The sequence below is a fragment of the Silene latifolia genome, chromosome 8, assembly GCF_048544455.1.
Source record: "Silene latifolia isolate original U9 population chromosome 8, ASM4854445v1, whole genome shotgun sequence".
NCBI classification, from domain to species: Eukaryota; Viridiplantae; Streptophyta; class Magnoliopsida; order Caryophyllales; family Caryophyllaceae; genus Silene; species Silene latifolia.
This window is the reverse complement of record NC_133533.1, coordinates 6,543,273-6,558,591: the sequence shown is the minus strand read 5'-3', so window position 1 is coordinate 6,558,591 and position 15,319 is coordinate 6,543,273. Positions and strand designations below refer to the sequence as shown.

The window sequence follows — 15,319 nt, the reverse complement described above, 5'->3', positions numbered from 1 at the left end:
TACCGCTTCTCAAGCTACATAGAAATGTCAAACAATGTTATTAAGTGAACGGGGCGTGAGCAATGACATTACGGTCATGATTTTCAACTATCTCACTCGAATTAAGAACGGCTCAGCTTGGTGAAACATCAAACAATTATTTTTTTTTTTTTTTTTTTTTTTGGCAATTGTAAAACCAATAAAACAAATTTTTGTATCACCAGTTCATGATTCAATAATGTTTATCAAACTACGAGTTACTCTTACAACGTTCGAGAGCAATTCTGCACTTGCATCAGTCTTAAATTTTCGACAACTCTTACAAAGTTCGAGCACAACTATGCACTTAATCAGTCTTAAATTCTCGACAACTCTTACAATGTTTTCGCACAGCAAAACCATACACTCGCATCAACCTTAAGTTTTCGATAAACCCTCATGGACGCTCAATTACATAACTTGTAAATATATATATATACTGTATACAATGATTCATAACTGTGAGTGATCATTGTTTTATTAATCTCTTTTACAACTAAGCGTAAAACATACCCAATTGCATATTTCTAACAGACTACGCCGGTAGGCCCTGGTTTTTTCGGTTGATAAGAGCTGGACTAAATTGAAGTGAATTAAGCTGAACTGAAATAAACTAAATTGAACGAAGTTAAATTGAACTAAAATTAAATGAGAAAGAACATGACCTACTAATAATATCCATTATTGACCGGTTATATGGGTGACTTTTTTTTTGTTTTACGTTTGCGACCGTTATACAATGACTTGAAGACTTGTCTTTCTCTCGCTTTCACCACGGTGAAGACACAAAAGCTCTCATTGAAGATTTGAAGGGGTGATCATTGAGTTTGCTTTCTTTTCATGCGAATTGGGTAAACTACAATGATCATTCCATGGATGCCCATGTGCACATTGCACCCAATTTATTTCATTGCTTACAAATTAGGAGTGATCATTCAATTTGCGTCTGTGTCATGTAATTTTCAGTAAAACGGTTTTAGTGTGAAGCTGAACTTCTCATTTCAAGTCACAACTACAAGTTATATAACTATTGCGTGTCAGACCTACCGGCGGAGCCGGGAGCCAGAATTTATCGTTACAGGGCGAAAATTTTCAAGGAGGCGAGTAACGCTAAGATTAACTTGAAAAAATCTCGAAAAATTGAACAAAAAGTTTCGGAATTTTCATTTTCCAGAGGATTTAATTCGCGGCCATCAAACTAGCTGACCTGAATGGCCCTTACTAAACTCGCCATATTAGGACCCAATACTGCAATTCGAAAAGATCAAACCCAAATTGACCCGTTCTAAAAGACATTAATTAGCATTGACTCAATTTGAAATGCTGGAAACACTCTCAAGACCTAAACTCAATCTATAACCACCCAACTGAACCAAAGACAACCTGAATCCAAACTGACCCAGTTTGACTGATCTGATGGCCAACTCGAACCCAAAACGACGTGAAACCAAAATGACCAGTCCGAGTGATCCGATGGCCAACTCGAACCCAAACACTCACCCTTTAATTTTCCATAAAACATTACAAAAGCAAGCAAAAGATAAATCCTAGGAGAGTTTAAGGTATGCTTTAAGCTATAAAGACAACATCCTAAAACATCATAAGCATGTTAATTAGGTTGAGTAAACCTTAGAAGGAAAGTCATTAAATTATCAACTTGCACTCTTTTTCATTTTATTTATTTTTTTTTTCATTTTTTTTTTTATTTTTTTTAGGAGACCATAAATGAACATGAATATGATGCATTCAACCTAATGGGTCCACCAACCGGCAAGCATCATCAAATTCTTCTTTTTTTTTCTGTATCTTCTACTGACAGATACAATAAAATGTCCACCAAAGTCATCAAAGTCGACTTGCTTCCATTTTTTTCTTTTCTTTATATTATCCTCCCTCTTTTTACCATAAATTTTCTTCTTGAGTTCCTAAATCTTCGAGACGATAAATTAACCATATTTCTCCTATTAATATAAAGAGTCGGTCTATCTTAAAACGAATATATTGAAAAACTGGTTAAAAAACACCCACTTTAACAAATGAAATAAGGTTTTTGTACTTTTTGTTAATCGTCAAGGCCCTGTTCTTTTTTGCTAAAAAAAAAACTGAATTGGACTTAACTGAACTTAATAGAGCTGAACTGAACTTAAGAGTTAATTTTTGAAGAGATGAGTTGAACTGAACTAAACAGAACTGAATAGAGCTTACTTGAACTGAAATAAGCTAAATAATCCAAAAGAACGGGGGCGTAAGACATTATGTTTCATTTATACTATTTGACTTGTTTTGAGTTTAAGACGGAGACGCTAGTTGAAACTAGAATTTGCAACCTAACAAATGGGTAGTATTATTATTAGTTTTTCAAAATATGATTTTGTAAATTTCCTTATAACAAAAGTGAGTTTTTTATTAGCAGATGATTATATTTACGATAATTTTTTTGTAAATTTCAACTCAAAAAAATAAAAGAAAAACATTAGTACAATGAAAAAGATAGAGTATCTTCTTTCTTTATTAACACCAATCCCCACCATTATTTTTCTTTTCGGCGAATTATTTTTTTCTTTATTATTTTTATTGTTTTTTAATCGGATGCTTTAATTGATTTGTAGGAACCTTCATGTCTAGCATAGCCTAATGACACCAAAAGTTATTAATAAAGAAATATACATAGTACAAACACTCGTATCCTTAACACAAATCCTCATTTGAGACGGCCATGTTCGCCTTAAATAATAAAACGAGTCAAATAGATAAATGAGACAAAAAAAAATGCCTACAAAAATAACACATCTGGGATAGTATTTGACCTGTTTTCCACTTAAGACGAATATAATTATCATAGACGAGACCAATTGTATCCTTAAACCTAAATTATTAAAAAAAAATCTAATTTTTAATTTGATATGATTTCCTTTTCATACATTCCTTAGACTATGTTTATCCGTAGGTCTTGTAGACCTGGTTCTTGCATTAAATTATTAATTTTTTTTCCCTTAACCTAGTTGCAGCCCTTGTTCTTATTTTCATGTTTTATCAAGCCCTACCTTAACCTACTTTTCACATAAAATTAAAACGAACTCTAAAATATATCATATGTGGTCTCTATTTGTAGAGCATAAAAAATTATGAATTTTGGTGTAATTATTTTTTTGGTTTAATGCCTAGAATTTAAATAAAATCATTTTTAACAAACAAATGAAGTAAGATTTTTTTTATCTTGTTTATTAAACTTTCCCACCCAATGCCTTAATGCCACGTAGCATACAAAAGGAGGGCTAAAACTAGTTCCAGATGGTCTGCAGAGGACCGACTTTGCTACTCGTTCAAGCTTTTCATTTTGTTTTCCTTTTTTTATTTGCTCAGACCTACTCAAGACCTCCCCCTTGCCCAACCGATAAAGATGGTCTTAGTATTTTCTCATTTGAACACCAAACCATTTTCCCATGTCACACTTCCTTTTCATCTTCAAATAAAGATACTAAAAACACCCAAACAAAAAAAAACTTCCATAAAAATCAACCATTTTTCATTTCATAATTCATAATATATGGATTGCATGAAACCACCTTCATCTGAATCCACAAGAAGCAAATTTTCCAAGAAATTTTCCAAATGTATTGATCCTCAAACACCTTCAAGATTTGTTCCTACACAAACAAAACTCAAAACTCTTTCTGAAGAACTTAATATCAAAATCAAAGATATAAGATCCTCAGACCCTAAATTAACTAAACAAAAATCGCGTAAAAATCTTGCAAATTCAGACGAAAGGCAACAACAACAACAACATTGTTATAATAACAACAATGTTGTTAAAGAAGCTCTTGTTGCGAAACTATTTGCAAGTGTTTCGTCAATAAAAGCCGCTTATGCTGAGCTACAAAGTGCTCAATTTCCTTACAATGGCGAAGCGATAAAATCCGCCGATGAAGATTTGGTTAGTGAGTTGATGGTGCTTTCTGAACTAAAACAAAAGTATGTATGTAAACATTTGGATCTTCCACCACCACATGTTGCACAATTGTTAGCTGAAATACAAGAGCAACAAAGTAATATAAAAACATATGAAATTACTATGAAACAAATGGAATGGAAAATGGAACAAAAAGACGCGCAAATCGCGTCTTTAAGTCGGAAATTTGAGGATGTTACACGTGGAAATAAGTCTCTTGAAAAAAGACTTAATTCTAGTGGCGCATTATTCCCACTTAGGAATAATATTACGCTACTAGAATTAAATCAATGTCATTTTAGTAGGGTTCTTCATCATTTTTTACGGTCGTTGAGGCATTTCATCAAACACTTGGTGCGCGAAATGGAATCGAAAAATTGGGATATGGATTTAGCAGCGAAAGCGATACAACCAAATGTTGTTTTTGCTAAATCTAAGCATAAGATTTATGCGTTTGAATCATATGTTGCTCAAATTATGATTGATGGGTTTAATCATCATAATTTTTTTCTTCCAGATGAAGTTAAATTAGGGTTTAATAGTAACAATAATAACAATAAACAACAATTTTTCTTTGATAGTTTTATAAAAATGCAATCTTTGACAACAATTCAAGTTTTTACACAATCCCCAAAATGCCCTTTTGCTAGATTTTGCAAAGGGAAGTATTTGAAGGTTGTTCATCCAAAGATGGAGTGTTCAATTTTTGGGAATTTGGAGCAAAGGAAGGTTATAAGTTCAGGGGCATTTCCGGAAACTGAATTTTTCTCGCTTTTCGCCGAAATGGCGAGGAGGGTTTGGTTATTGCATTGTTTAGCTTTTAGTTTTGATCCGCCGGCCGTGGCGTTTCAGGTTAAAAGAGGGTGTCGATTTTCCGAGGTTTATATGGAGAGTGTCGTCGGAGAGGAGGAGGTTTTCACTGGTGACGAATCGGTTATGGCCGCGTTCACGGTCGTTCCCGGGTTTAAGGTCGGTAAGACGGTAATTCAAAGTCTTGTTTATACGTCTCCGGTTAAGAAATGAGATCATGAGTCGATGTACACAGTGGCAGAGTCAGGAAATACGTTTTGAAATTAAACGTGATTTTATCGTTTTACGCATTACTATTCTCTGGGAGATCCTGGTTCAAGCCTTGATTGAAACTGATTTGGATCTACCAAGTTAGTTCCTACCTCATTTGTAGATAATAATTAGTGGATAATTAAGGCACATTGGTACTTTAGTTAGGTTAATTTCATTGTCATGTTCTATGATAAAAGTATAATGTAGATAATCAATAGTACTACAATGTTGTAGTGTTAGTTTTTGTTTAATATGTTAGAATTTTATTTAGTGGTTTATTTAGTGAAATGTAATTGTCCTTGCTATACTTTTAGACATTTAGAGGGTCCTTATGTTGAATAAAGAATTTCTCTTTTATGTAAATTTCATTGTTATTCATCTTATAGTTAGTGTATTTTGTGATGATCACAAAATGTAACAGAGAAAATATGACTATTTTATAACACAAATTCTCATTATAGACGGACATTATCCGTCTATAGCTATAGACGGATAGTGTCCCTCTCACAAATTAAAGTGGGTAGTGCAAGTGAGTGGGAAATGGATACCCCACTTACACTACCCAGTTTAATTTGTGAGAGAGACATTATCCGTATACTGTATAACTATACACGGATAGTGTCCGTCTATAATGAGACGGACTGATTTTATAATAAATGGTAATTATTCATAAATTTTTATTTAGTGAAATGTAATTGTCCATACTAAATTTAATTCCTTAGATATTTAGGTGGTCCTTTGTTGAATAAAGAATTGCTCTTTTATCCTAATTTCATTGTTATCCATCTTATAGTAACTTATTTAAGAAGTAACAAATCTTCCCTTAATTTGGTAATTTAACTTTGTGGGATCCTTTTTAACCTTTACTAGATTGTGTGTTATATGTTGTTTTTTAGCTCCTTGGATTTGGAATACTATTTGCAACAAATAAAATTTCCATGCAACTTTTTCTATCAACATTCCATACAACTTGTAGTCTTGTAGCTAGCAATCAAGTTTGTGTACTCTTGTGACCCTAAAGATTGGTCGAGACTCGAGCTCGAGAAAATGTTAAACACACCCGATATACCATGTCATCGTAAAACCCAACCAACTGAGAATCCCAATTGTGTAACAATCGTTCTCTCTTGAGACAATCATATCTGTCTTAAGATAAAAACAGATTAAAATAGCTTACCGCCTAGATATCTGAAACAAGCTTATTACTGGTTAATATGTATTCAGTTTATCTCAAATCTATCACATATTTAACATGTTTTAAGTTTAAGACGGATTAACCGTCTTGAACAAGAATCATAAACATTTACAATCTCAACTTGAATGGTAGGATCATTTATTCAACTTTGAAAATGGGACTTGATGATGGTACCCCACTTGAAAGATGAACTTTGGTCGTGTCATGAAAAGGAAAGGATATAGTAATGCTGGTCTATTGACTATTGGGGGGTGGCGCGTGGGATTAAGGGGCCTCTAATTGTGAATAAACAATTTAAATAATAAAGGATTCAATCAAGTATAATTGTATTTTAATCAATGTGGAAGATGGACCCACACGGGGAGGAGCCTTCAAAGATATGCCATTCGAAAGTAATAATATCATGAGTGTACATACCACCTTACTCCTTATCGATTTGGCCATCGACTCGCAAAGTCATAGTTATCAAATTCGCTATGAATTATTTTAATCAATTTGTAGTTAGCTTTTAAAGAATGTGTTTTATATGTAGTTTTTTTTTTTTTTTTTTTACAACCGTAAAAAAAGATAATTCACATCAGGTTTGTTGTTATATGTAGTTTTAGTAGATGATATAAGATAATTCACTCTTAGCGATTTGTGCTTCACAAAACAACTTTAGTTTAGATTCTCTTCATTTCCGCTTCTTTTCAGTTCTCCTCTACAATTTAGATGTTATCCCAAAATAGGCTACTGGCCTTACATACATTCAAGTAATACATTCAATTTAAGGCTATTAAAGGAACATAACTCACTACATACTAAACTCATTTTATACATCTCTCGGGTCCCTTTTCTTGGACTTAAAATCATCCCCTTTGATTTTAGTTTAGTTCTTATAAGTTCAGCTAATAAAAATTCAACTTTTATATGTTCAGTTCAATTTTTATAAGTTCAATTCGGTTTAATTCAGAAAGTTAAGCTCTTATAAGTTAAGTTAAGTTAAGTTAAGTTTTTAGATTCATAAGGCAATAGGGTGCAATAAGTTTGATAACTAATGCAGCCTTTTGCAAATTGTGAAAAAAAAAACGTGATTATTTTATACTCCCTCTATTTTTTTATATATGACTTTCTCACATTTCGAGATACTCCCTTCTCTCTTCAATATCTCTTAAAATATAAGACTAAATATTATGATATGTATACTCATATGAAAGAGTTTTTCGTAAGGAATTTAATGGTACCATTTTTATATTTTTTGAATAAATATATTTTTGTAAATATTAAAGTCAAAGGCTTACCTCGTAAATGCAAAACGTCATATATAAAAAAGTGGAGGGAGTAATAAAAAGTATTCTCTCTGTTTCGGTCAATTGTTATCCTTTGGTTTTGACACAAAGATTAAGGAAAGAGGAGGGGGACAATTATTAAATGATAAGTAGACCAAATTGAATGTGAATGATCAATTTGCTCATTAAATGTATTCCTAAAATAGAAAAGACAACAATTGAATGAGACATTCAAAATGGAATGAACAACAAATAACTAGGACAGAGAGAGTAACTGTCTATAACTTATATTTATCAGATAATAACTGCTCCGTCCAATCCAATCCAAACTACCCACTTTGACTACGTTTTGACTACGTTTTTCTTCATTTGTATATTATTTTCTTGTATCGAAATTATAATTTTCCGAAACCTCTTTTTATAACAAACGTAAATATGTCAATTTTATGTATAAATTTTAAAAATTTAATTAAATATAATCGATGTCAAATTTAACAAGGTTGACTTTAAAAAGTAATTGAGTAGTTTCGATTGAATTGAAAGGAGTATATTTTATTATAAAATAGCCACATTTTTCCGTCACGGGCTTATTACAAGAACGAGAAGTTGTGATCTATATATCACCATGTTCATGGAAACATCATATAATTTCCACCTAATTGTTATTCGTGAGCACTTTATGAAGTGGTTAGGCAGAGAATAAGAGGGTTCGATTCAAATCTTCCATCTTTTTGAAATGTGTACCTATAATATTAATTTATGTAGCCGTTTCAACAAAAATTAATTAATGTAAGCATAAAGTTTCATGACAAATAATGTACAACGTACATGTCTATACATGGAAATATAATAATACTAGTAATTGTAGTAGTAGTAGTGTTAAAGATGATTGGTTTTTCTCATGCTCTTATCATTTTGTTTCTTCTCAATTAATGGTCTTCAAAGAGTGAGATCCCCCACATTTAGCGCTTCATTCATTTGAATAATTGAATAATATTGCCTTTGGTTTGTTTGGATGTGCATGTCTTCACATGATGTGACCCTTTTTTCCATGTTTGCAATCTATTGCTATATGACCTCTTGGAGTCTTGGATCTTCAACTCTTGTTAGATGAGGAAAAGGCATGCCCAAGAGTCATAAAATTCACAAGTTTTGTTTTTATAGCGGTCGCTTTGTGGACATTTGGATTGATTGGTAATGACTAATGAGTAATGCACAGTATTAATCTACGTTGAGGGATTATCATCGGTTTACTAAATTATAGAGAATACATACTAATTAATCTAAACAGAGGGTCGTCATGAGAGTTAATTTTACCATCCTTATGATCTTAACAAACTCAAAGTTTCAAATCCAACAAAACTAGAAATTAAAAAGACATGTATGGACCAGTGTGTATGGGCCGAGTCAGGGATGGGCTACGTTACCCTAACCCTGATGAACTGACATTAGGAGGAGTCAGCGGAGGAGGTGGGTTGGGTCAGGCTCACTTAAATGCGGCCCTAGCTCGGGTCATAACTATAAATACTGATTTTTTTATGTTTACGGGCCCGGGAGGGGTGAGTTAAAGGATCGAAGTCTGACTCGAGACCGACGAGGCACTAGGGAGAAAAAGCCCTAGGCTAGGCTGGAGTTTGTCATTTTTCAGCCCACTGGGGCGGGGCGGTTTGACTGAGCTCACCCCATCGTTGACTACCTCTAATCATAAAGTTAAGGCCGGACAATAACAATAGTAAACTGGTAATGTTCCTTATAAGTGTGAAATTTGTTCTCTATTTTGAACACCAATTTCATATAAAAAACTTTTGATTTTGTAAACATACAATGAGTAAAAAGTTCATTATAATGAGGATATAACCAGGGGCGGATCTAGGGGGTCCGGGTGGGCACGTGCCTACCATGAAGGTTCAAGAATATATATTTGTATGTGCAGATAATTGTCAAACAATTATTGTAGTGCACTTGGTAGAAAGGCTTGAACTTATTGAGGGGCGTCCAGGGTTCGACTCCCCCAACAATTGTTTTGCTATGTTCAATGTTTATCTAAGTAAAATGTGTTTTATCTTAAATAAGACATCTTATACACGACGTTTTGTAAAAGAGTAAATAATTAAGAATTTTTTGTGGTGTACAAGGAACATTTAGCTCATTACTTTTGTATATTTTATAGAAAAAATTATGATGTACAAAGAACATTTAGCTCATTACTTTTGTATATTTTATAGAAAAAATAAATTATAATATGTATAAAGTACATTATACGAAGTAAAATGAAAAATAATTTGTTAAAAAATAATTTTGTGCCCCTTGTACAAAAATCCTGGATCCGCCCCTCGATATAACTCTATTTTTGTACCGTTATTATTGTCCTACAAATGATTCCACCCCAAATGGGTACTCTCTATTGACCGTATTTATTTGTCAGGTGTAGGATAGGAAATACGAGTACATCTTAGACGGGAGATACCAGAAATATAGCCCAACATGTAGGCATGTACGTGAGAGCTGAGAAGTGAATAGTGATGATAGCAAACATGTATGGTCTATCAGTCGATCTAGTGACATGAAAAGCATAAAACAAAGACAAATTCGAGTGGTAAAAGTGCCACTTATGTCACACATTCACACATCACATCCCAAAGTAACAATGATCTACCCACATGGTTAATAAAAACATGCAGTAAAGAAACATTTAACAATACCGATTGCTTCAGTAACGGAGACGGAGCCGGAATTTTTTGTTCGGACATAAAATTTCAGCGGCAACAAACTACTAGTAAAGTAATTTAATATATTTTTTTGGGAAATTCTCACTTGTACCCATGTACTATGGGCTAATCTCATTTGTACCCTACTTTTCAAGAAAGCCCATTTGTACCCTCCCATTTCCTAATCAACCATCTCAACCAAAACCTTAAGGTGATGGTTGAGGCTCAACTGCTTCGGCTACACTGGCTCTGATACCATGATAGATGAACCATCTCAACCAAAACCTTAAGATGATGGTTGAGGCCAACTCTTATAAATATTCCTATTAGTTTGTTGGAGAGAACAAATAATTTCAATTTGGGTACTCTTCTTCATATTGTTTACGTAGCTCTTGGCATTTTACTTGACGATAGTTAACACTTCTTCCCACTTCATAAAGACAAGCGAGAATTCATTTAACTCTTAATTGTTGGTACTTAGTATTATGGATTTATAGTCACGATTTCTATGTAACTAGGATGTTGTAGTGTGGACTTTCCTTAAAAGTATGGGTACAAGTGAGAGATTAACATATACTTGAGGGGTAGAAGTGAGAATAACTAAGAAATTGGAGGGTAAGTGGCATTTCCTGATGGGTGGTGCTCATTCATGTACCAGTTTTACTCATTCATGGGCGTAAATGACCATAATACCCCTTTTATTTTTATGATTTTATTTTAATACCCTTGTTTCAATCTCTCTCTATTTTCTTCGTTTGTTCTTTTCTTACCCTACCTACTACCATCCAACCACCACCCGTCAGCCACCATCCACCACCCTCACCGTCGAGTTTTGAAATAAATAAAAAAATACAAAACATTAAAAAAAAAGAAAAAAACGAAAATGAAAAAGTTTAAAAACCAGCAGCAGTAAACGTATGAATTATGATGTTCATTGTTCATCTAATTGTTCTACATCCGTAAACACACCCTAGCGACCACCATCAGGCACCAACCTCGGCACCATTGACGGCGGGCCAAACTCCACCCCTCAGTTCGTCGACGGCCGTGGTCTTTTATCCCAACGCCGGCCACCATCGTCACTGCAAACCAACAACAAACGCCCCTCTCTACCATACCCTGCAACCAACGTCCCCGCCACAATAGGCGACGGCCGCCGTGCCTATGCCCAATGTCAACGACGGCCGCCATTCCTTACCCCAGCGCCAGCGGCTATTTAAACAAACCCTAATTTAATGAGTCGATATCAATTGCTTAATTTGATATAATATAATTAATAAAATTACAAATTAGAATTATTACTTTATCAATACGAGAATTAGCATTCATAATTGTGTAATTTGACGGATTTGATAAATTTGATTAATGTTGTGAGGGAGAGAATTAGAGAGGTTTTTTTTTTTTTTTTTTTTTTGCGCAAAGCAAAGCTGATGGAAAAATAATGAAAAAAAGTCCATGAATGAGTAAAATCCGTACATGAATGAGCAACTACGTTCCTGAAAATGAGAGGTAAAAGTGCAATTAGCCCATACTAAAGGGGTGCAAGGTAGAATTTCCCTTTTTTTTTTGTGGCAGCAAAAAAAAAATCAATCAAAAGATTAATTTTTTTCGTTGTTCAGTGAGGGCTGTCGTCCTTGCCCGACTAATTACTCGAGCCTTATTTAGATAACCAATCAAGTACTCCGTAATTGATATCGTTCAAGTTTTTCTGTCAGACTACTAATTTATGTAAATCAAATATTAACACGATTATGCATTATTTAAAGATGGTTTAATTTTCTTCAAATTTTGTTGAGAAAATTGTTGGTCTCGAGGATTTGCTTTAATTTTTCGTACTAAGCTTGTTTTCAGGATCATGCTTTTCGGCGCACCAAAAATTCTGAGGTTTTACATTTTGCCATTAATGTCTGTGGGCTTACAATTTAGGCTGGGATGGACTGGGCTAATAGTGTATTGACTCTCCAAAGCTCAAGTCACTGCTCTTGGGCAAGTTAATGGATTTATGGTCATGGCTCATGGAGTCATGGGCCATTTTGCCATTAATGTCTGTGGGTCTCTTAGGCCCTGTTTTCTTGGACCAATTTTCCGAGTTATATCGGTTCTGTTATTTTCGGCTGAAAAGTGAACTAAACTTAACTAAATTGAATGGAATTGAGCTGAGTTTAACTGAATAAAGCTGAAGGGTTAATTTGTGAAGAGATGAGTTGAACCGAACTAAATAAAACTAAACTGAACTGAATATAGCTGAGCTGAACTGAAATTAAGCCAGAAAGAACATGAACTTACTCTTATTGAAAACAGTAAGTTAAGACCTTTTATAATCCTCCTTTTATGTTTGCCTTATTTAAACCGATCGTAAATGTTACCCCATGTCTCTCAATAAGGTTCACTATTTCGTTTTTAGGCCATTTCACAATAAGATTCACCTTTTGTTTTAATTCCTTTTTTGTCTGGTTTTAGTGGTCATTATAAGTTGTGACCCCAAATATTTTAAAGCTTTCATCTTCATCCGTACATTCTTACCATCCTTAACCATGATCAATGGCCCATGATTCCATGAGCCATGACTATAAGTCCCTAACCCATTCTATAATTCTTCTATATTATAGGAAAAGTTGACCCTTCCCAAGTTTCCATTGCTAAACGTTAAGGACCACAAACTATTAACAGATCAAAGCCCAATTTAAATATCTGATACTCCGTATTAATAATGGCGGATCTTGAAGTAAACAGTAACAGAATTGAAGTTTAACTATTAATTTTATGTGTAAATATTTAAGGTTCAATCATTAAATTACAGATGATAATTTTACACAGAAACATAAAAAACTAACCGAAATCAGATCTTCTTCCGACATAACTAAGATCCTCCACCATATACCAATAAAAACATGATGGACCGACAAATCTGAAGTATAGTTGCATGTATACTTGTAATAAGACAACTCAACGTAACTCCATAACGTCCATACTATTAGTACCACTAACCCACAACTAAGTCTACAAACAATGGGACATGAGGGGTCCTATGTTCCCTTATTTCTTCGGACATAAATTTTCCAAGACAAACTACCTAATTTGGGATTTGACTTAATTCACATTAATTATTTTCCTTACAATAACATGTCCAAATTCTTAATATGACAATTTAATTTGTTGGGATATCACATATGGGATTTGACTTATTTGATGTGAATAATTTCCTTATAGCATGTCCCTAAGTTTCACTAGCTTAGGAGTCTAGGACAATTTGTTGAGTTATGAGTGGACAGGGAAAGTCGCGGTTTTGAAAATTGGAAGTTTATTAAATTTTCGTAATTTATTTGATAATTTTTTTACTATGTTTTTAAGTTGTTTATTATGTAAGCTTTGCTTTATAAGCTTGTTTACAATCGTACTTACAAGTTACAACAAGCTTATTAGTCTCATATTATTGTGTTATAATCCGAAAAATAAGAATGTAATTAAAATGGTGATAATCACGTAAAATCTCTACTTCGTTTAGACGAAGTTTTCATAAGTGATCGTTTTAGTAAATTAATTAAAGCGCTTTGAGGGAAGTTTGATTACTCATTTACTCGTATAATATAAATGTATAATAAACGTAAATGAATATCTCGAAAAATCTCTATTTCTGTGACTAGTTTTTTAAACGTAAATATGTATATTGCTTACAAGTTTAGAGGGAGGGGAAATTGAAGACTAAAACTTAAGCTAATAAAGTTTATTTCATTAATCTTTGGACATACAATCGCGATTAAATATGTACTCCGTATAAGTGAAGTATAACAGTTACATTGTTAACAATGATGAACATAAGAATATAGCAATTCCATTAATTGTACGTAAAACATAAGTATGACTCCGAAGTCGTATTATTGATGTATATTCGTAATTTTGTATGTAAATAATAATTCTATACAATTAACAACAAATATTTCCATATAAATGGGATATTCCAAATAACTTGTAATAACTCTATTATCAACCGTAAACTAATTCTTCAGACTCGCGTTACGTACCCTTGATTGCCATATTTGTACTCCGTATTATTTACCTTAATCTTTTTATTGTGAATAAAGATGATGATAATATGAATATTTCAATGGCCAACACCAGGGCTAGGAACAGACCATAGTACCCGGTCAATGGCAGCAAGGTGACGCATGAAGAGCTCCTTGTCGGGAAGAGTAGTCGCGGTAGTGGTGGTTGATGCATGACCTTTACTCGGAGAAGATGAATTGACGGTTTTACCCTTAGGGAGTGTAGCTAAGATTAATGATGCCCTAATTTGTTTATTAGTAGCTTTACTTTCGTTGATCAACAAAAGTTTTCTTGCATGGGAGATTGACGTACAATTTGCATGGATTGAGATTGATAATATTAAGAATAATATGAAGAACATTTTATTATTTTTTGATTGATACATTTTTTTTTTTGGGTTATAATTATGAATATTGATGTTTGTGTGAAGAAATAAAAAGAGTGTGGGAATAATATGGATGTTTTTTGTGGAATAAATGTGCATGTGTTTATGGGAATATATATAAGAAAAAGTTGGTGGTGTGGAGAGGTTAGAAATGGAGTTTGAGGGTCATATAACTTGTGGAAAACACCGAAATTAGGACTAAGGAAATAAATGTCAAAATATAAGGTTTGCAATTTTGTTGACTATAGTCTATAAAGTCTATAATTACATGATGCAAGAAAATTTGGATTTCTCATTGATGGGGCATATTCTGCACCGCTGACCAAGTCAACACATTGAGCAAGGTCAAGGGTATTTACAGCAAAGTCAACGACTTAGACAGTCTAGCCGGTGAAGCCCATCTCGGCTGTCACACTGGTCTCGGCCGGACAACTAGCCAGCCGGGACACAAATCCGCGTACTCATATCCAAGACCCTCGGCGAGCCTGCCACAGGTCCATCGGCCGAGGGTATAACAGTCTTTTCACCTGATAGCCACTTGGCCACTACGTGACAAAAGGTAAAAGCCTATAAATACTCCTCAACCTTCATTGAGGAAAAGATACACAAATTGACCTAATAACCACTATTCATCTGGTAATATCTTCCTTATCTCTCTACAATATACTCTTAGCCAAGTTACAACAA

At 33.7% G+C, this 15,319-nt stretch overlaps 2 protein-coding genes across 2 annotated transcripts; one reads left to right on the top strand and one right to left on the bottom strand.

Annotated features, from left to right (window-relative positions):
* Window positions 1-3,256: 3,256 nt before the first annotated feature.
* On the top strand, window positions 3,257-5,410 carry LOC141596182 (protein GRAVITROPIC IN THE LIGHT 1-like). Its single transcript, XM_074416276.1, has one exon. The coding sequence runs from the start codon at window positions 3,566-3,568 to the stop codon at window positions 4,991-4,993; it is 1,428 nt and encodes a 475-aa protein (XP_074272377.1). The 5' UTR covers window positions 3,257-3,565; the 3' UTR covers window positions 4,994-5,410.
* An 8,693-nt stretch (window positions 5,411-14,103) lies between these two features.
* On the bottom strand, window positions 14,104-14,623 carry LOC141594031 (precursor of CEP14-like). The gene has a single exon (XM_074414247.1). The coding sequence runs from the start codon at window positions 14,606-14,608 to the stop codon at window positions 14,306-14,308; it is 303 nt and encodes a 100-aa protein (XP_074270348.1). The 5' UTR covers window positions 14,609-14,623; the 3' UTR covers window positions 14,104-14,305.
* Window positions 14,624-15,319: the final 696 nt, after the last annotated feature.